General features: G+C 44.3%; 1 protein-coding gene across 1 annotated transcript in view; it reads right to left on the bottom strand.

Moving 5' to 3' along the window:
- Nucleotides 1-24000, bottom strand: part of LOC112240770 (collagen alpha-1(VI) chain) — an 80504-nt gene that overhangs the window by 28224 nt on the left and 28280 nt on the right. Inside the window, 10 exon segments of the mRNA XM_042329268.1 lie at nt 1656-1721; nt 15178-15240; nt 18238-18252; nt 18255-18273; nt 18585-18635; nt 18763-18825; nt 19942-20003; nt 22491-22553; nt 23143-23205; nt 23999-24000. The exon segment at nt 23999-24000 is cut by the window's right edge and continues 34 nt beyond it. Coding sequence (XP_042185202.1) covers nt 1656-1721; nt 15178-15240; nt 18238-18252; nt 18255-18273; nt 18585-18635; nt 18763-18825; nt 19942-20003; nt 22491-22553; nt 23143-23205; nt 23999-24000 — 467 coding nt within the window.

The following is a 24000-nucleotide window of genomic DNA, read 5'->3' as shown; positions in this document are numbered from 1 at the left end:
TACAGGTAGTAATGTTAATGTTCTGATTGGTTGTTCTACAGGTAGTAATGTTAATGCTCTGATTGGTTGTTCTACAGGTAGTAATGTTAATGTTCTGATTGGTTGTTCTACATGTGGTAATGTTCTGATTGGTTGTTCTACAGGTAGTAATGTTCTGATTGGTTGGTCTATAGGTAGTAATGTTAATGTTCTGATTGGTTGTTCTACAGGTAGTAATGTTAATGTTCTGATTGGTTGTTCTACAGGTAGTAATGTTAATGCTCTGATTGGTTGTTCTACAGGTAGTAATGTTAATGTTCTTATTGGTTGTTCTACATGTAGTAATGTTAATGTTCTGATTGGTTGTTCTACAGGTAGTAATGTTAATGTTCTGATTGGTTGTTCTACAGGTAGTAATGTTCTGATTGGTTGTTCTACAGGTAGTAATGTTAATGTTCTGATTGGTTGTTCTACAGGTAGTAATGTTAATGCTCTGATTGGTTGTTCTACAGGTAGTAATGTTAATGTTCTGATTGGTTGTTCTACAGGTAGTAATGTTCTGATTGGTTGTTCTACAGGTAGTAATGTTCTGATTGGTTGTTCTACAGGTAGTCATGTTAATGTTCTGATTGGTTGTTCTACAGGTAGTAATGTTAATGATCTGATTGGTTGTTCTATAGGTAGTAATGTTAAGGATCTGATTGGTTGTTATACTGGCTGTCTCTAAGCTAAAATGTCAATAGATATCGGATTTTCTCCTTTTCTGTTTTGGTTTCAAAATGTTAGCATTTGTTTTCAATTTTTGGAAAGAAATTGGCCCCTAAGTCTGTTTAGTTCTGTCAGTTTAGGAGAAAATGCAGCACTGTCTTCACTGCTCTCTGAGGGCAGGCTGTCCTCTCTGGGTAGCCAGATCTGTCTGTGATGACCGGTTTCTATGGCCAGGCTGTCCTCTCTGGGTAGCCAGATCTGTCTGTGATGACCGGTTTCTATGGCCAGGCTGTCCTCTCTGGGTAGCCAGATCTGTCTGTGATGACCAGTTTCTATGGCCAGGCTGTCCTCTCTGGGTAGCCAGATCTGTCTGTGATGACCAGTTTCTATGGCCAGGCTGTCCTCTCTGGGTAGCCAGATCTGTCTGATGACCGGTTTCTATGGCCAGGCTGTCCTCTCTGGGTAGCCATATCTGTCTGTGATGACCGGTTTCTATGGCCAGGCTGTCCTCTCTGGGTAGCCAGATCTGTCTGTGATGACCGGTTTCTATGGCCAGGCTGTCCTCTCTGGGTAGCCATATCTGTCTGTGATGACCGGTTTCTATGGCCAGGCTGTCCTCTCTGGGTAGCCAGATCTGTCTGTGATGACCGGTTTCTATGGCCAGACTGTCCTCTCTGAGTCTATACCTAGTCATGGTTTTCCTCAGGTTTCTATCAGTCACAGTGGTCACCATATACTTCTGTTTAGAGACAAATATCATTGAAGTTTACTGTGATTTTTAGGTGATATATTTTTATTTCTGCTTTGTGATGATTGGTTGGGCCAGATTTTCTGAGTGCTGTCCTGAGGCTTTGCTGGGTTGGTTTGGTTTGGGTTAGTGAGCTGAGCCTCAGAACCATCTGGCTGAACGGACTCTTCACTATGGTCAACTTTTGGCATCTCTTTCACTCTCTTTCTCTCTCCCTCACCGGGTTTCCTTCAGGTCCTCTGTGTCCTTTGCCTCCTTTGTTCCCTGGGAGTCCTGGGGAGTTGTTCTGCAGGGAGAAACACACAAGAGACTTAGTAACACACAGGTAGAGAGACAAGGTAACACACACAGGTAGAGAGACAAGGTAACACACACAGGTAGAGAGACAAGGTAACACACACAGGTAGAGAGACAAGGTAACACACACAGGTAGAGAGACAAGGTAACACACACAGGTAGAGAGACAAGGTAACACACAGGTAGAGAGACAAGGTAACACACACAGGTAAAGAGACAAGGTAACACACACAGGTAGAGAGACAAGGTAACACACAGGTAGAGAGACAAGGTAACACACACAGGTATAGAGACAAGGTAACACACACAGGTAGAGAGACAAGGTAACACACACAGGTAGAGAGACAAGGTAACACACACAGGTAGAGAGACAAGGTAACACACACAGGTAGAGAGACAAGGTAACACACACAGGTAGAGAGACAAGGTAGAGAGACAAGGTAACACACAGGTAGAGAGACAAGGTAACACACACAGGTAGAGAGACAAGGTAACACACACAGGTAGAGACAAGACACAGGACAAGGTAAACACACAGGTAGAGAGACAAGGTAACACACACAGGTAGAGAGACAAGGTACACACACACAGGTAGAGAGACAAGGTAACACACAGGTAGAGAGACAAGGTAACACACAGGTAGGAGAGACAAGGTAACACACAGGTACAGAGACAAGGTAACACACAGGTAGAGAGACAAGGCAACACACAGGTAGAGAGACAAGGTAACACACAGGTAGAGAGACAAGGTAACACACACAGGTAGAGAGACAAGGCAACACACAGGTAGAGAGACAAGGTAACACACAGGTAGAGAGACAAGGTAACACACACAGGTAGAGAGACAAGGTAACACACACAGGTACAGAGACAAGGTAACACACACAGGTAGAGAGACAAGGTAACACACACAGGTAGAGAGACAAGGTAACACACACAGTTAGAGAGACAAGGTAACACACACAGGTAGAGAGACAAGGTAACACACACAGGTAGAGAGACAAGGTAACACACACAGGTACAGAGACAAGGTAACACACACAGGTAGAGAGACAAGGTAACACACACAGGTAGAGAGACAAGGTAACACACACAGGTAGAGAGACAAGGTAACACACACAGGTAGAGAGACAAGGTAACACACACAGGTAGAGAGACAAGGTAACACACAGGTAGAGAGACAAGGTAACACACACAGGTAGAGACAAGGCAACACACAGGTACAGAGACAAGGTAACACACACAGGTAGAGAGACAAGGTAACACACAGGTAGAGAGACAAGGTAACACACACAGGTAGAGAGACAAGGTAACACACACAGGTAGAGAGACAAGGTAACACACAGGTAGAGAGACAAGGTAACACACACAGGTAGAGAGACAAGGTAACACACAGGTAGAGAGACAAGGTAACACACACAGGTAGAGAGACAAGGTAACACACACAGGTAGAGAGACAAGGTAACACACAGGTAGAGAGACAAGGTAACACACAGGTAGAGAGACAAGGTAACACACACAGGTAGAGAGACAACACACAGGTAGAGAGACAAGGTAACACACACAGGTAGAGAGAGACAAGGTAACACACACAGGTAGAGAGACAAGGTAACACACAGGTAGAGAGACAAGGTAACACACACAGGTAGAGAGACAAGGTAACACACAGGTAGAGAGACAAGGTACACACACAGGTAGAGAGACAAGGTAACACACACAGGTACAGAGACAAGGTAACACACACAGGTAGAGAGACAAGGTAACACACACAGGTAGAGAGACAAGGTAACACACACAGGTACAGAGACAAGGTAACACACACAGGTAGAGAGACAAGGTAACACACACAGGTAGAGAGACAAGGTAACACACACAGGTAGAGAGACAAGGTAACACACACAGGTAGAGAGACAAGGTAACACACACAGGTATAGAGACAAGGTAACACACAGGTAGAGACAAGGTAACACACAGGTAGAGAGACAAGGTAACACACACAGGTAGAGAGACAAGGTAACACACACAGGTAGAGAGACAAGGTAGACAAGGTAACACACAGGTAGAGAGACAAGGTAACACACACAGGTAGAGAGACAAGGTAACACACAGGTAGAGAGACAAGGTAACACACAGGTAGAGAGACAAGGTAACACACACAGGTAGACAAGGTAACACACAGGTACAGAGACAAGGTAACACACACAGGTAGAGAGACAAGGTAACACACACAGGTAGAGAAACAAGGTAACACACACAGGTACAGAGACAAGGTAACACACACAGGTAGAGAGACAAGGTAACACACACAGGTACAGAGACAAGGTAACACACACAGGTAGAGAGACAAGGTAACACACACAGGTAGAGAGACAAGGTAACACACACAGGTAGAGAGACAAGGTAACACACAGGTAGAGAGACAAGGTAACACACACAGGTAGAGAGACAAGGTAACACACACAGGTATAGAGACAAGGTAACACACACAGGTAGAGAGACAAGGTAACACACACAGGTATAGAGACAAGGTAACACACACAGGTAGAGAGACAAGGTAACACACACAGGTAGAGAGACAAGGTAACACACACAGGTAGAGAGACAAGGTAACACACACAGGTAGAGAGACAAGGTAACACACACAGGTAGAGAGACAAGGTAACACACAGGTAGAGAGACAAGGTAACACACACAGGTAGAGAGACAAGGTAACACACAGGTAGAGAGACAAGGTAATACACACAGGTAGAGAGACAAGGTAGAGAGACACACACAGGTAGAGAGACAAGGTACACACACAGGTAGAGAGACAAGGTAACACACAGGTAGAGAGACAAGGTAACACACACAGGTAGAGAGACAAGGTAACACACAGGTAGAGAGACAAGGTAACACACACAGGTAGAGAGACAAGGTAACACACACAGGTACAGAGACAAGGTAACACACAGGTAGAGAGACAAGGTAACACACACAGGTAGAGAGACAAGGTAACACACACAGGTAGAGAGACAAGGTAACACACACAGGTAGAGAGACAAGGTAACACACAGGTAGAGAGACAAGGTAACACACACAGGTAGAGAGACAAGGCAACACACAGGTAGAGAGACAAGGTAACACACAGGTAGAGACAAGGTAACACACAGGTAGAGAGACAAGGTAACACACACAGGTAGAGACAAGAGACAAGGTAGACACACACAGGTAGAGAGACAAGGTAACACACAGGTAGAGAGACAAGGTAACACACACAGGTACAGAGACAAGGTAACACACACAGGTAGAGAGACAAGGTAACACACACAGGTAGAGAGACAAGGTAACACACACAGGTAGAGAGACAAGGTAACACACACAGGTAGAGAGACAAGGTAACACACAGGTACAGAGACAAGGTAACACACACAGGTAGAGAGACAAGGTAACACACACAGGTAACACACAGGTAGAGAGACAAGGTAACACACACAGGTATAGAGACAAGGTAACACACACAGGTATAGAGACAAGGTAAACACACAGGTAGAGAGACAAGGTAACACACAGGTAGAGACAAGGTAACACACACAGGTAGAGAGACAAGGTAACACACACAGGTAGAGACAAGGTAACACACAGGTAGAGAGACAAGGTAACACACAGGTAGAGAGACAAGGTAACACACAGGTAGAGAGACAAGGTAACACACACAGGTAGAGAGACAAGGTAACACACACAGGTACAGAGACAAGGTAACACACACAGGTAGAGAGACAAGGTAACACACACAGGTAGAGAGACAAGGTAACACACACAGGTACAGAGACAAGGTAACACACACAGGTAGAGAGACAAGGTAACACACACAGGTATAGAGACAAGGTAACACACACAGGTAGAGAGACAAGGTAACACACACAGGTAGAGAGACAAGGTAACACACACACAGGTAGAGAGACAAGGTAACACACACAGGTAGAGAGACAAGGTAACACACACAGGTAGAGAGACAAGGTAACACACACAGGTAGAGAGACAAGGTAACACACACAGGTAGAGAGACAAGGTAACACACACAGGTAGAGAGACAAGGTAACACACACAGGTAGAGACAAGGTAACACACACAGGTAGAGAGACAAGGTAACACACACAGGTAGAGAGACAAGGTAACACACACAGGTAGAGAGACAAGGTAACACACACAGGTAGAGAGACAAGGTAACACACACAGGTAGAGAGACAAGGTAACACACACAGGTAGAGAGACAAGGTAACACACACAGGTAGAGAGACAAGGTAACACACACAGGTAGAGAGACAAGGTAACACACACAGGTAGAGAGACAAGGTAACACACACAGGTAGAGAGACAAGGTACACACACAGGTAGAGAGACAAGGTAACACACACAGTTAGAGAGACAAGGTAACACACGCAGGTAGAGAGACAAGGTAACACACACAGGTAGAGAGACAAGGTAACACACACAGGTAGAGAGACAAGGTAACACACACAGGTAGAGAGACAAGGTAACACACACAGGTAGAGAGACAAGGTAACACACACAGGTAGAGAGACAAGGTAACACACACAGGTAGAGAGACAAGGTAACACACACAGGTAGAGAGACAAGGTAACACACACAGGTAGAGAGACAAGGTAACACACACAGGTAGAGAGACAAGGTAACACACACAGGTAGAGAGACAAGGTAACACACACAGGTAGAGAGACAAGGTAACACACACAGGTACAGAGACAAGGTAACACACACAGGTAGAGAGACAAGGTAACACACACAGGTAGAGAGACAAGGTAACACACACAGGTAGAGAGACAAGGTAACACACACAGGTAGAGAGACAAGGTAACACACACAGGTACAGAGACAAGGTAACACACACAGGTAGAGAGACAAGGTAACACACACAGGTAGAGAAGACAAGGTAACACACACAGGTAGAGAGACAAGGTAACACACACAGGTATAGAGACAAGGTAACACACAGGTAGAGAGACAAGGTAACACACACAGGTAGAGAGACAAGGTAACACACACAGGTAGAGAGACAAGGTAACACACACAGGTATAGAGACAAGGTAACACACACAGGTAGAGAGACAAGGTAACACACACAGGTAGACAAGAGACAAGGTAACACACACAGGTACAGAGACAAGGTAACACACACAGGTAGAGAGACAAGGTAACACACACAGGTAGAGAGACAAGGTAACACACACAGGTACAGAGACAAGGTAACACACACAGGTAGAGAGACAAGGTAACACACACAGGTACAGAGACAAGGTAACACACACAGGTAGAGAGACAAGGTAACACACACAGGTAGAGAGACAAGGTAACACACACAGGTACAGAGACAAGGTAACACACACAGGTAGAGAGACAAGGTAACACACAGTTAAGAGAGACTTGAGTGAACGTTTTGTCAGAAAGTAAAAGAGAGGGAAACCTTTAGACACGAAGCTGAAAGGTTCTCTCCAATAGATGGTACGAAGATATTTGAGAACAAAGGACAAAGACTATTTAAAACCGGTCGTGGAAAAAAAGCATGGCAGGATTCAGTAACCCTTTGTCTGAACACTATGTTGTAGGAACTCCCCCCGTCAACATCCTATGGAATGCATGTAATGGTGACCAGATGTGTTTTCAACCCAACGGGGGATCCCTTACCCTGGCTGAAGAAAACAGATAGTACCACAACAAGGTGTATATTATCCTATACTATACCACAACAAGGTGTATATTATACCATACTATACCACAACAAGGTGAACCATAATGTACCACAACAAGATGTACAATACTATAATGTACCAGAACAAGGTGTACCATAATGTACCAGAACAAGGTGTATATTATACCATACTATACCAGAACAAGTTGTACCATAATGCACCAGAACAAGTTGTACCATAATGTACCAGAACAAGGTGTATATTATACCATACTATACCAGAACAAGTTGTACCATACTATACCAGAACAAGTTGTACCATAATGTACCAGAACAAGTTGTACCATACTATACCAGAACAAGTTATACCATAATGTACCAGAACATGCTATACCATAATGTACCAGAACAAGGTGTACAATAATGTACCAGAACAAGGTGTACCATAATGTACCAGAACAAGGTGTACCATAATGTACCAGAACAAGGTGTACCATAATGTACCAGAACAGGGTGTACCATAATGTACCAGAACAGGGTGTACCATAATGTACCAGAATAAGGTGTGCCATAATGTACCAGAACAAGGTGTACAATAATGTACCAGAACAAGGTGTACCATAATGTACCAGAACAAGGTGTACCATAATGTACCAGAACAAGGTGTACCATAATGTACCAGAACAGGGTGTACCATAATGTACCAGAACAGGGTGTACCATAATGTACCAGAATAAGGTGTGCCATAATGTACCAGAACAAGGTGTACAATAATGTACCAGAACAATATATACCATACTATACCAGAACAAGGTGTACAATAATGTACCAGAACAAGTTGTACCATACTATACCAGAACAAGGTGTGCAATAATGTACCAGAACAAGTTGTACCATACTATACCAGAACAAGGTGTACCATAATGTACCAGAACAAGGTGTACCATAATGTACCAGAACAAGTTGTACCATAATGTATCAGAACAAGGTGTATATTATACCATACTATACCAGAACAAGTTGTACTATAATGTACCAGAACAAGTTGTACCATAATGTACCAGAACAAGGTGTATATTATACCATACTATACCAGAACAAGGTGTACAATAATGTACCAGAACAAGTTGTACCATAATGTACCAGAACAAGGTGTACCATAATGTACCAGAACAAGTTGTACCATAATGTACCAGAACAAGGTGTATATTATACCATACTATACCAGAACAAGTTGTACCATACTATACCAGAACAAGTTGTACCATAATGTACCAGAACAAGGTGTATATTATACCATACTATACCAGAACAAGGTGTACAATAATGTACCAGAACAAGGTGTACCATAATGTACCAGAACACGGTGTACCATAATTTACCAGAACAAGTTGTACCTCCTCCCTTAATTCTAACCCCATCATTAATTCCAACCTTAACCCTAGAAATAGCATTTGACCTGGTGGGGACAAACAAAATGTCCCCAGTTGGTTAAATGTTTGTTTGTTTGCTATTCTTGTGGAGACATCTGGTCCAAGAATAGTTAGACACCTCCTCCCTAACACACTGCTCTAATTGCCACACATTCCAAACCTTAACAGTCCCAGACACATAAAACATGTATGCTTAACAAACACATGTCTGAGTGTCTGAGTGTGTGTGTGTGTGTGCGTGTATGTATGTATGTATGTATGTGTGTGTGTGTGTTCAAAGCATGGTGCTATGGTAATATAATGTGTGTGTGTGTGTGTGTGTGTGGTGTTTTAAGCATAGCGACATGGTAATATAGTGTGTAAAATAAAATGTGACATGATTTGATTTGATATTTACGCTACACAAACAACACACACACACACACACACACACACACACACACACACACACACACACACACACACACACACACACACACACACACACACACACACACACACACACACACACACACACACACAGACACTCTTTCTCACTCTTCACATACACTGCAGCAACTCTGTTTATTATCGACCCTGACTGCCCCTACATACATGTGCATATTACCTTGACTAACCTGGTACCCCTGTATATAGCCTCATTACTAACCTGATACCCCTGTATATAGCCTCATTACTAACCTGATACCCCTGTATATAGCCTCATTACTAACCTGATACCCCTGTATATAGCCTCATTACTAACCTGATACCCCTGTATATAGCCTCATTACTAACCTGATACCCCTGTATATAGCCTCATTACTAACCTGTACCCCTGTATATAGCCTCATTACTAACCTGATACCCCTGTATATAGCCTCATTACTAACCTGATACCCCTGTATATAGCCTCATTACTAACCTGATACCCCTGTATATAGCCTCATTACTAACCTTATACCCCTGTATATAGCCTCATTACTAACCTGATACCCCTGTATATAGCCTCATTACTAACCTGATACCCCTGTATATAGCCTCATTACTAACCTGATACCCTGTATATAGCCTCATTACTAACCTGATACCCTGTATATAGCCTCATTACTAACCTGTACCCCTGTATATAGCCTCATTACTAACCTGTACCCCCTGTATATAGCCTCATTACTAACCTGTACTACAGCACATCAACTTGGTACCAGTACCCCCTGTATATAGCCTCATTACTAACCTGTACTACAGCATATAAACTCGGTACCAGTACTCCCTGTACCTGGTACCCCTGTATAAAGCCTCATTCATATCTGGTACTCCCTGTATATAGCCTCATTGCTACCTGGTACCCCTGTATATAGCCTCATACCTACATGTACCCCCTGTATATAGCCTCATTACTACCTGGTACCCCTGTATATAGCCTAATTACTACCTGGTACCCCTGTATATAGCCTCATTACTAACCTGTACTACAGCACATCAACTCGGTTCAAGTACCCCCTGTATATAGCCTCATTACTAACCTGATACCCCTGTATATAGCCTCATTACTAACCTGATACCCCTGTATATAGCCTCATTACTAACCTGATACCCCTGTATATAGCCTCATTACTAACCTGATACCCCTGTATATAGCCTCATTACTAACCTGATACCCCTGTATATAGCCTCATTACTAACCTGATACCCCTGTATATAGCCTCATTACTAACCTGATACCCCTGTATATAGCCTCATTACTAACCTGATACCCCTGTATATAGCCTCATTACTCCTGATACCCCTGTATATAGCCTCATTACTAACCTTATACCCCTGTATATAGCCTCATTACTAACCTGATACCCCTGTATATAGCCTCATTACTAACCTGATACCCCTGTATATAGCCTCATTACTAACCTGATACCCCTGTATATAGCCTCATTACTAACCTGTACCCCTGTATATAGCCTCATTACTAACCTGTACCCCCTGTATATAGCCTCATTACTAACCTGTACTACAGCACATCAACTTGGTACCAGTACCCCTGTATATAGCCTCATTACTAACCTGTACTACAGCATATAAACTCGGTACCAGTACTCCTGTACCTGGTACCCCTGTATAAAGCCTCATTCATATCTGGTACTCCCTGTATATAGCCTCATTGCTACCTGGTACCCCTGTATATAGCCTCATACCTACATGTACCCCCTGTATATAGCCTCATTACTACCTGGTACCCCTGTATATAGCCTAATTACTACCTGGTACCCCTGTATATAGCCTCATTACTAACCTGTACTACAGCACATCAACTCGGTTCAAGTACCCCCTGTATATAGCCTCATTACTAACCTGATACCCCTGTATATAGCCTCATTACTAACCTGAAACCCTGTATATAGCCTCATTACTACCTGATACCCCTGTCTATAGCCTCATTACTAACCTGATACCCCTGTATAGCCTCATTACTAACCTGATACCCCTGTATATAGCCTCATTACTAACCTGATACCCCTGTATATAGCCTCATTACTAACCTGATACCCTGTATATAGCCTCATTACTAACCTGATACCCCTGTATATAGCCTCATTACTAACCTGATACCCCTGTATATAGCCTCATTACTAACCTGATACCCCTGTATATAGCCTCATTACTAACCTGATACCCCTGTATATAGCCTCATTACTAACCTGATACCCCTGTATATAGCCTCATTACTAACCTGATACCCCTGTATATAGCCTCATTACTAACCTGTACTACAGCACATCAACTCGGTTCAAGTACCCCCTGTATATAGCCTCATTACTAACCTGTACTACAGCACATCAAATCGGTACCAGTACTCCTGTACCTGGTACCCCTGTATAAAGCCTCATTCATATCTGGTACTCCCTGTATATAGCCTCATTGCTACCTGGTACCCCTGTATATAGCCTCATACCTACATGTACCCCCTGTATATAGCCTCATTACTACCTGGTACCCCTGTATATAGCCTAATTACTACCTGGTACCCCTGTATATAGCCTCATTACTAACCTGTACTACAGCACATCAACTCGGTTCAAGTACCCCCTGTATATAGCCTCATTACTAACCTGATACCCCTGTATATAGCCTCATTACTAACCTGAAACCCCTGTATATAGCCTCATTACTACCTGATACCCCTGTCTATAGCCTCATAACTAACCTGATACCCCTGTATAGCCTCATTACTAACCTGATACACCTGTATATAGCCTCATTACTACCTGATACCCCTGTATATAGCCTCATTACTAACCTGATACCCTGTATATAGCCTCATTACTAACCTGTACCCCCTGTATATAGCCTCATTACTAACCTGATACCCCTGTATATAGCCTCATTACTAACCTGATACCCCTGTATATAGCCTCATTACTAACCTGATACCCCTGTATATAGCCTCATTACTAACCTGATACCCCTGTATATAGCCTCATTACTAACCTGATACCCCTGTATATAGCCTCATTACTAACCTGATACCCCTGTATATAGCCTCATTACTAACCTGATACCCCTGTATATAGCCTCATTACTAACCTGTACCCCCTGTATATAGCCTCATTACGAACCTGATACCCCTGTATATAGCCTCATTACTAACCTGTACTACAGCACATCAACTCGGTTCAAGTACCCCCTGTATATAGCCTCATTACTAACCTGTACTACAGCACATCAAATCGGTACCAGTACTCCCTGTACCTGGTACCCCTGTATAAAGCCTCATTCATATCTGGTACTCCCTGTATATAGCCTCATTGCTACCTGGTACCCCTGTATATAGCCTCATACCTACATGTACCCCCTGTATATAGCCTCATTACTACCTGGTACCCCTGTATATAGCCTAATTACTACCTGGTACCCCTGTATATAGCCTCATTACTAACCTGTACTACAGCACATCAACTCGGTTCAAGTACCCCCTGTATATAGCCTCATTACTAACCTGTACTACAGCACATCAAATCTGTACCAGTACTCGCTGTGCCTGGTACCCCTGTATATAGCCTTATTAGTATCTGGTACTCCCTGTATATAGCCTCATTACTACCTGTACTCCCTGTGTATAGCCTCATTACTAACCTGTACTCCCATTACTACCTGGTACCCCTGTATATAGCCTCATTACTACCTGGTACCCCTGTATTAGCCTCATTACTACCTGATACCCCTGTATAAAGCCTCATTACTAACCTGGTACCCATTATATAGCCTCATTACTACCTGTACCCCCTGTATATAGCCTCAATACTAACCTGTACTCCCTGTATATAGCCTCATTACTAACCTGTACTCCCTGTATATAGCCTCATTACTACCTGGTACCCCTGTATATAGCCTCATTACTAACCTGTACTCCCTGTATATAGCCTCATTACTACCTGGTACCCCTGTATATAGCCTCATTACTAACCTGTACTCCTGTATATAGCCTCATTACTACCTGGTACCCCTGTATATAGCCTCATTACTAACCTGTACTCCTGTATATAGCCTCATTACTACCTGATACCCCTGTATATAGCCTCATTACTAACCTGTACTCCCTGTATATAGCCTCATTACTAACCTGTACTCCCTGTATATAGCCTCATTACTACCTGGTACCCCTGTGTATAGCCTCATTACTAACCTGATACCCCTGTATATAGCCTCATTACTACCTAATACCCCTGTATATAGCCTCATTACTAACCTGATACCCCTGTATATAGCCTCATTACTAACCTGTACCCCTGTATATAGCCTCATTACTAACCTGATACCCCTGTATATAGCCTCATTACTAACCTGTACCCCCTGTATATAGCCTCATTACGAACCTGATACCCCTGTATATAGCCTCATTACTAACCTGTACCCCTGTATATAGCCTCATTACTAACTTGATACCCCTGTATATAGCCTCATTGCTAACCTGGTACCCCTGTATAAAGCCTCATTACTACCTGGTACCCCTGTATATAGCCTCATTACTACCTGTACCCCCTGTATATAGCCTCATTACTAACCTGTACCCCCTGTATACAGCCTCATTACTACCTGGTACCACTGTATATAGCCTCATTACTAACCTGGTACCCCTGTATATTGTGTTACTGCTTGCTTTTAAACTGCAGTAACCCTACGGGACATGACCCGCCAAACCGCACTTCTTAACACCCGCCCCCTTAACCTAAAAGCAAGCTGCACCAATGTGTCAGAGGAAACACCGTTCAACTGACGACCGGGGTCAGCCTGCAGGCCCCCCGGCCCGCCACAAGGAGTCCCTAGAGCGCGATGAGCCAAGCAAAGCCCCCGCAGCCAAACCCAGATGACGATGGGCCAATTGTGAGCCACCCTATGGGACTCCCGGTCACGTCCGGTTGTGACACAGCCAGGGATCGAACCTGGGTCTGTAGTGACGCCTCAAGCACTGTGATGCAGTGCCTTAGACCACTGCGCCACTCAGGAGGCCCTTTTCTACGTAAGAACAAATCAAGCCGGTTGGTCACAAGTGTGCCCATGCGGCTCGCTTTGATCTCAAAAACGCAATTCGCAAATGCAAAAAAAAAGCAGGTACCACATTACTACAAGACAACACAGCTCAAACAAGCATGATGGTCTTGTAAGTAGAGCAAAGGTTGCTTTCATATTACGTAACAAACAGCTATAAAAAGGTAATGGAATGGGATTAGTGTGTTGTCTGAAGAGTCCAATACTTGAACTTGTATGTGGTACAAATGCCATTTATTGTGGGAGTACCTCCACTATGAGTAGGAGTTTGAGAAGGTTGGCCAACACGTTGTTTGAAGAACAATAGACCAACATAGCTCCTGTAGTAGGTCAGAGCATTGGGCTTTAGAACAATGTCTACTTCTCATAGTTGTTTGTTTCTAATGCATTAAGGTGTCTGTAATAGAATAAATGTAGACATTAATAAATGGATTTCTATAGCTTCCAACATATTCTTTACAATGGTGAGGGGAGAGCCAAGTTGGAGGCACGGTGGCTTCCAAACAGTGCCTCTTGTCCGTCATCTAGTGTATATATAATGCATTGGGCACAACCATGACGCAATCAAATCTGCACTCACTTTGAAACTAAGGTACAGCGAAGCCTCATCATTACAACAATTACTATCTGAGAGATTGTTTTCCTAGTCACATAAAATACTAATCATGTTCGCAAAGCAAAATATTTTGTCACACATGCAACCAGATTGGTCTCACTTTAGAGCGCTGCATAGAGTAATAGAAAGGAATATATATATATATATATATAGAGAGAGAGAGAGAGAGAGAGATGGTGTGACTCACGTCCAGGCCAGCGTCTCCAGGCTCTCCGTCATCTCCTTTAGGTCCTGGCGTTCCCTTTCCACCCTATAGGTCAAAAGCCAGGGGTCAGAAACCTCTGGATAATTTAATCATGGAAACCTCTGGATAATTCAGTCAATAGCTAGCGGACCAGACCAAACAAAAGTGGCCAATCGTCATGTCTGAGATGAAGACGGTTGTTTCCCACCACACACAGATTAATGGACCCTATTCCATACTTAAGGTTCTGGTCCACAGAGCAGTGCACTATGTGGGAAAAGAGTGAAACAGTTCCTCATGGTCAGGGTCAGGGAAACAGTTCCTCATGTTCAGGGTCAGGGAAACAGTTCCTCATGGTCAGGGTCAGGGAAACAGTTCCTCATGGTCAGGGTCAGGGAAACAGTTCATCATGGTCAGGGTCAGGGAAACAGTTCCTCAGGGTCAGGGACTGGGAAACAGTTCCTCATGGTCAGGGTCAGGGAAACAGTTCCTCATGGTCAGGGTCAGGGAAACAGTTCCTCATGGTCAGGGTCAGGGAAACAGTTCCTCATGGTCAGGGTCAGGGAAACAGTTCCTCATGGTCAGGGTCAGGGAAACAGTTCCTCAGGGTCAGGGACTGGGAAACAGTTCCTCAGGGTCAGGGACTGGGAAACAGTTCCTCAGGGTCAGGGACTGGGAAACAGTTCCTCGTGGTCAGGGAAACAGTTCCTCGTGGTCAGGGAAACAGTTCCTCCTGGTCATGGTCAGGGAAACAGTTCCTCATGGTCAGGGAAACAGTTCCTCATGGTCAGGGAAACAGTTCCTCCTGGTCATGGTCAGGGAAACAGTTCCTTATGGTCATGGTCAGGGAAACAGTTCCTCATGGTCAGGGTCTGGAAACAGTTCCTCATGGTCAGGGACTGGGAAACAGTTCCTCATGGTCAGGGACTGGAAACAGTTCCCCAGGGTCAGGGTCTGGAAACAGTTCCTCGGGGTCAGGGACTGGGAAACAGTTCCTCATGGTCAGGGACTGGAAACAGTTCCTCAGGGTCAGGGTCTGAAACAGTTCCTCATGGTCAATGACTGGGAAACAGTTCCTCATGGTCAGGGACTGGAAACAGTTCCTCAGGGTCAGGGACTGGAAACAGTTCCTCAGGGTCAGGGACTGGAAACAGTTCATCAGGGTCAGGGACTGGGAAACAGTTCCTCATGGTCAGGGACTGGAAACAGTTCCTCATGTTCAGGGACTGGAAACAATCCCTCATGGTCAGGGACTGGAAACAGCCCCTCGTGGTCAGGGACTGGGAACAGTTTCTCAGGGTCATGGTCAGGGAAACAGTTCCTCATGGTCAGGGTCTGGAAACAGTTCCTCAGGGTCAGGGACTGGGAAACAGTTCCTCATGGTCAGGGACTAGAAACAGTTCCTCATGGTCAGGGACTGGAAACAGTTCCTCATGTTCAGGGACTGGAAACAATCCCTCATGGTCAGGGACTGGAAACAGCCCCTCGTGGTCAGGGACTGGGAACAGTTTCTCACAGTCAGGGACAGGAAACAGCCCCTCGTGGTCAGGGACTGGAAACAATCCCTCGTGGTCAGGGACAGGAAACAGTTCCTCATTGTTTCAGTTCCAGTAACACTAGTCAGCATGACTCATTGTTTCAGTTCCAGTAACACTAGTCAGCATGACTCATTGTTTCAGTTCCAGTAACACTAGTCAGCATGACTCATTGTTTCAGTTCCAGTAACACTAGTCAGCATGACTCATTGTTTCAGTTCCAGTAACACTAGTCAGCATGACTCATTGTTTCAGTTCCAGTAACACTAGTCAGCATGACTCATTGTTTCAGTTCCAGTAACACTAGTCAGCATGACTCATTGTTTCAGTTCCAGTAACACTAGTCAGCATGACTCATTGTTTCAGTTCCAGTAACACTAGTCAGCATGACTCATTGTTTCAGTTCCAGTAACACTAGTCAGCATGACTCATTGTTTCAGTTCCAGTAACACTAGTCAGCATGACTCATTGTTTCAGTTCCAGTAACACTAGTCAGCATGACTCATTGTTTCAGTTCCAGTAACACTAGTCAGCATGACTCATTGTTTCAGTTCCAGTAACACTAGTCAGCATGACTCATTGTTTCAGTTCCAGTAACACTAGTCAGCATGACTCATTGTTTCAGTTCCAGTAACACTAGTCAGCATGACTCATTGTTTCAGTTCCAGTAACACTAGTCACCATGACTCATTGTTTCAGTTCCAGTAACACTAGTCACCATGACTCATTGTTCCAGTAACACTAGTCATCATGACTCATTGTTCCAGTAACACTAGTCATCATGACTCATTGTTCCAGTAACACTAGTCATCATGACTCATTGTTTCAGTAACACTAGTCATCATGACTCATTGTTCCAGTAACACTAGTCATCATGACTCATTGTTCCAGTAACACTAGTCATCATGACTCATTGTTCCAGTAACACTAGTCATCATGACTCATTGTTCCAGTAACACTAGTCATAGTCATCATGACTCATTGTTCCAGTAACACTAGTCATCATGACTCATAGTTCCAGTAACACTAGTCATCATGACTCATTGTTCCAGTAACACTAGTCATCATGACTCATTGTTCCAGTAACACTAGTCATCATGACTCATTGTTCCAGTAACACTAGTCATCATGACTCATTGTTCCAGTAACACTAGTCATCATGACTCATAGTTCCAGTAACACTAGTCATCATGACTCATTGTTTCAGTAACACTAGTCATCATGACTCATTGTTCCAGTAACACTAGTCATCATGACTCATTGTTCCAGTAACACTAGTCATCATGACTCATAGTTCCAGTAACACTAGTCATCATGACTCATTGTTTCAGTAACACTAGTCATCATGACTCATTGTTTCAGTAACACTAGTCATCATGACTCATTGTTCCAGTAACACTAGTCATCATGACTCATTGTTCCAGTAACACTAGTCACCATGACTCATTGTCTCAGTTGTGATAGTGTGAGTCACGCATTGGTCCTGATTCAGAGGTGAGAGCTTAAAGGTGAAAGGCCATGAACTCACCGGCTCTCCAATATCTCCTCGAGGGCCGGGGTAACCCTGAGAGAGGAAAGAGACAAACACACGTGAGAGAGAGACCCGGCCGAACAACACACACGCACACTGTACATACATCCACGCACGCACACACATAGACAAACGCGCGCACACACACACTGTATATACACTCCCACACACACACACACACACACACACACACACACACACACACACACACACACACACACACACAGACAAACGCTCACACACACACAGTATATACACACACACACACACACACACACACACACACACACAGACAAACATTATTATAAACCCAAACAACAATACATCACGTCACACAATTGTACCTGGAAACCATGACAACCCTCAGTTCCATTTCCAGGTGCACCATCTTCTCCCTGGAATAGAAGAGACAGAAAACTTCAGCCATCTCTCTTTCTTTCTCTCTTTCTTACTCACACACTGTACACACTCCTCTCCCTCTCCTCCAGCACCCCGCACTCCCCCTCTTGCTCTCTCTCTCACCCTCGCTCCGATCTGGCCTCTGTCTCCGGGAGCTCCTTTGATCCCTCTTGGTCCTTTGGGGCCCTGGGAAATAAGAGGCAGATAGGAAAAATATTTTAGATTTCGGAGACAGATAGGAAATTTAGTTTAGATAAGAGACAGATGGGAAATGTAGTTTAGATAAGAGACAGATAGGAAATGTAGTTTAGATAAGAGACAGATGGGAAATGTAGTTTAGATAAGAGACAGATAGGAAATGTAGTTTAGATAAGAGACAGATAGGAAATGTAGTTTAGATAAGAGACAGATGGGAAATGTAGTTTAGATAAGAGACAGATGGGAAATGTAGTTTAGATAAGAGACAGATGGGAAATGTAGTTTAGATAAGAGACAGATAGGAAATGTAGTTTAGATAAGAGACAGATGGGAAATGTAGTTTAGATAAGAGACAGATGGGAAATGTAGTTTAGATAAGAGACAGATGGGAAATGTAGTTTAGATAAGACAATGTAGGAAATGTAGGTCAGAGGTTAATGGCTGAACTTCATCCGATGAAGACTTCCCAATGTTCATCCCATTGATCATGTGACACCCTTCATTCCAATGTGTAGACTCAACAGCGCATTGAAGCCAAATTAAGTCAGTTAAGATGGCATCATAACATGCGAAGTTTGAGCTACTGCAAGACGTAAAGCTGTTGGCTAGCTCAGTGCTGCCCCCTCTATTTGAGTAACTCAAGTTGAAGGCCGACAGGGGTACTGCAGGCTGCCATTAATAACTAAATGATCCTTAATTAAATTATTCTGTGTGCGATTTTAAAATAATCGGTTCAATGACATAAAATAAGTTATTAAAAGCAGTTATTGGTACCATCATTGTCTGTGAAACATTTTTTATTAACACAAGGATGCATTTTTCCATTCGCTATAATGCAGGATCCTGTTTTCTGCTAACAATGCCTGCAGTACCGCGATCGACCAAGAACTTCGGTGGCTTCAATGACAGGGAGCAGTCGTTCTCCTCTGAGACTTCCTGACCACATTTAAACACACACTTTGATCAATATCCCAATATCAGATGGAAAATAAGATTTGACAAAGCCTTAAACTTTTCCAACACAGTGATGAATGTGTGTGAGATAAATACATGTATTACTAACTAGATGCCAGAATGAATAAACAGATGAACTAGATGCCTCACCTCTGGCCCGGGGCGCCCTCATCTCCTCTGTATCCTGGAGACCCCGCCCTGCCGATGTCGCCCTGGAACACACAAGACTACGCTTAGAACATACTGTACACACACACACACACACACACACACACACACACACACACACACACACACACACACACACACACACACACACACACAGTATCTAGTCTGATAAATGAATAAGTCTACAGTCTATAGCCAGATAACATACAGTACCTAGTCTGATAAATGAACAAGCCTGCAGTCTATAGCCAGATAACATACAGTATCTAGTCAGCGAAATGAACAAGCCTACAGTTTATAGCCAGATAACATACAGTATCTAGTCTGATAAATGAACAAGCCTACAGTCTATAGCAGGGAGAATAGCCAGATAACATACAGTATCTAGTCTGATAAATGAACAAGCCTACAGTCTATAGCAGGGAGAATAGCCAGATAACATACAGTATCTAGTCTGATAAATGAACAAGCCTACAGTCTATAGCAGGGAGAATAGCCAGATAACATACAGTATCTAGTCTGATAAATGAACAAGCCTATAGCCAGATAACATACAGTATCTAGTCTGATAAATGAACAAGCCTAGAGTCTATAGCCAGATAACATACAGTATCTAGTCTGATAAATGAACAAGCCTACAGCCTATAGCAGGGAGAATAGCCAGATAACATACAGTGGGACATGAAATACATTTTCTTTAGACCTAAAATAAATCATGAATCTATTGTGATGGTGTTTATTCAATGGATTTATTAGACACAGACCCGATGTGTGAGTGTGGTTTATTTCATGTTTGTTCTGTTCATTAGGATTTGATGAGGAGAGGACCTAAAGCACAAAGCAGCCATTCAGAGAGAGGCACGGCATCACAGAGGTAGGTTGGTTTCTATGGTTACACTAATATTCAACAGCGCTAACGGTTATAATGATCATAATACGCCCTGTCTTATTGGATGGTCACAGACACACATTAGAAAGGCTAAGTCAGGGGAAAGTGTGTGTGTGAGAGAGAAAGACAGAAAAGAGAGAGAGAGACAGAGAGAGACAGAGAGAGAGGGAGGGAGGGAGGGAGAGAGAGAGAGAGAGAGAGGGAGGGAGGGATTGAATTGAGAGAGAGAGAGAGAGAGGGAGGGAGGGGGGGAGAGAGAGAGAGAGGGAGGGAGGGAGAGAGAGAGAGAGAGAGAGAGAGACAGAGAGAGAGAGAGACAGAGAGAGAGAGGCAGGGAGAGAGAGGCAGGAGAGGAGGGAGGGAGGGAGGGAGGGAGGGAGGGAGGGAGGGAGGGAGGAGGGAGGGAGGGAGGAGGGAGGGAGGGAGGGAGGGAGAGGGAGGAAGTGAATTGAGAGAGAGAGAGAGAGAGAGAGAGAGAGAGAGAGAGGGAGAGAGAGACAGAGAGAGAGGCAGAGAGAGAGAGAGAGAGAGAGAGAGGGAGGGAGGGAGGGAGGGAGAGAGAGGGAGAGAGAGAGGGAGGGAGAGAGAGGGAGGGAGATTGAGAGAGAGAGAGAGAGACAGAGAGAGAGAGAGACAGAGAGAGAGAGGCAGGGAGAGAGAGGAGAGGGAGGGAGGGAGGGAGGGAGGGAGGGAGGGAGGGAGGGAGGGAGGGAGGGAGGGAGGGAGGGAGGGAGGGAGGGAGGGAGGGAGGGAGGGAGGGAGGGAGGGAGGGAGGGAGGGAGGGAGAAGTGAATTGAATTGAGAGATATATTGAGAGAGATAGAGAGACAGAGAGAGAGAGAGAGACAGAGAGAGAGAGAGAGAGAGAGAGAGAGAGAGACAGAGACAGAGACAGAGAGAGAGAGAAACTGGTAGAAAGCTGGACAGAGTTCCATCTCGGCTTCTGTTTTTACAGGGAACTTCTAGACTCACACTTTCCCCTCTGACTCACTCTCCCTCTCTACCGGGTGAAAGAACTATGCCAAAATGAACATGTCTTTTGACCGTGTGTTCCTTTCCCCTCGTAATGCTAGTGGTCACCGAGAACATGATTGATAATAATACCACCACATTCTGCACTGTAATGCAATAGCTAAGCAACCCAGATATACCTCTTAGACAAAGATTTGATGTCCGATAATTAGGAGTCATCTGTTGACGGACGATGAACAAGAATATATCGGCCTTTGTTCATATGCAACTTACATTACATTTTTTACAGACAAAAGCGGACAATGATGAATGTGTATCCGACTTCGTATGTTTTCATGCGGCTCTGTCTCACCGCGCAGCCTTAGAGTTAACCTAGTAAGCAGCCATAGAGTTAACCTAGTAAGCAGCCTTAGAGTTAACCTAGTAAGCAGCCTTAGAGTTAACCTAGTAAGCAGCCTTAGAGTTAACCTAGTAAGCAGCCTTAGAGTTAACCTAGTAAGCAGCCTTAGAGTTAACCTAGTAAGCAGCCTTAGAGTTAACCTAGTAAGCAGCCTTAGATTTAACCTAGTAAGCAGCCTTAGAGTTAACCTAGTAAGCAGCCTTAGAGTTAACCTAGTAAGCTACTATTGATGAAGGGTTTTTAATGTTGTTTTAGAACTATGGTACATACAGGCTCTCCATTGGCTCCAGATGAACCCTCTCTGCCCTGATCTCCACGAGGTCCTGGGTCACCCTGAAGGGACAGAAGACATCAGTCAACACACACCTTCATCATCATCATCATCATCACCACTTCTGTGATTTGCACGGACTTCATGGAGTGGAACGTTAGCTAAAGAGAATGGTAACCAGGCTAGCTTTCAACTCCCTAGATTAGGGAGGGGCAACTTTGATCGGGGGGTAGGGGCCACAAAAAACAGAACTCATCATGAGGGGCCGCAGTAGCTTGTGGGTCTGTGTACCCACATCCAACCCCCCCCCCTCGTGACATCCAAGAGAAAACATTAATGCTTTAAAATTCATTTCCTGAAATGCTACACATTTTGCCACAGGGGGAGGCAAATGTTTCCAGGTTTTAAATGACAACTGATGATCAATGGGCCCCACCCCGGTCGGTAATTCAACCAGTTTAGATAGCTGGCCGCTAGACTAATTGACCAATCACATTTTGTTTTGCTGATATGGGCTAATGGAAAACCACATTTCTAAATGTCACCGTGTGTATTCTAACTGTCAACAGGAAGTTGAGACCCCGACTGAGCCCCCCAAATCATCCCTGCCCCAGATCATTTGCCTTGCTCAAGGACATCATCATCACTCACCAAATCTCCTCTTGGTCCCCTGTTTCCACGGGTTCCTTGTTCTCCTTTCTCTCCTGGGGTTCCCTGAAGGAGAATAAACAGAAGTTAACACAGACACGCAGACACACAGACACACAGATACACAGACACACAGATACACAGACACACAGACACACAGACACACAGATACACAGATACACAGACACACAGACACACAGACACGCAGACACGCAGACACGCAGACACGCAGACACACAGATACACAGACACACAGACACACAGACACACAGACACACAGATACACAGATACACAGACACACAGATACACAGACACACAGACACACAGATACACAGACACGCAGACACACAGATACACAGACACACAGACACACAGACACACAGACACACAGACACACAGATACACAGATACACAGACACACAGATACACAGATACACAGACACACAGACACACAGACCCACAGGTACAGACACACAGACCCACAGATACAGACACACAGACACACAGACCTACAGATACAGACACACAGCCACACAGACCCACAGATACAGATACACAGACACACAGACACACACACACACAGACCCACAGATACAGACACACAGACACACAGATACAGACACACAGACCCACAGATACACAGACCCACAGATACAGACACACAGACACACACATACACAGACCCACAGATACAGACACACAGACACACAGACCCACAGACACACAGACACACAGACCCACAGATACAGACACACAGACACACAGACACACAGATACAGACACACAGACACACAGACACACAGACCCATAGATACAGACACACAGACACACAGTGTAGTAGTAGTAAAGTGTGAATACTT

This window comes from Oncorhynchus tshawytscha, linkage group LG10, assembly GCF_018296145.1.
Source record: "Oncorhynchus tshawytscha isolate Ot180627B linkage group LG10, Otsh_v2.0, whole genome shotgun sequence".
Lineage (NCBI taxonomy): Eukaryota > Metazoa > Chordata > Actinopteri > Salmoniformes > Salmonidae > Oncorhynchus > Oncorhynchus tshawytscha.
Note: the sequence above shows the minus strand (reverse complement) of the source record. Positions and strands in the feature narration are given on the sequence as shown.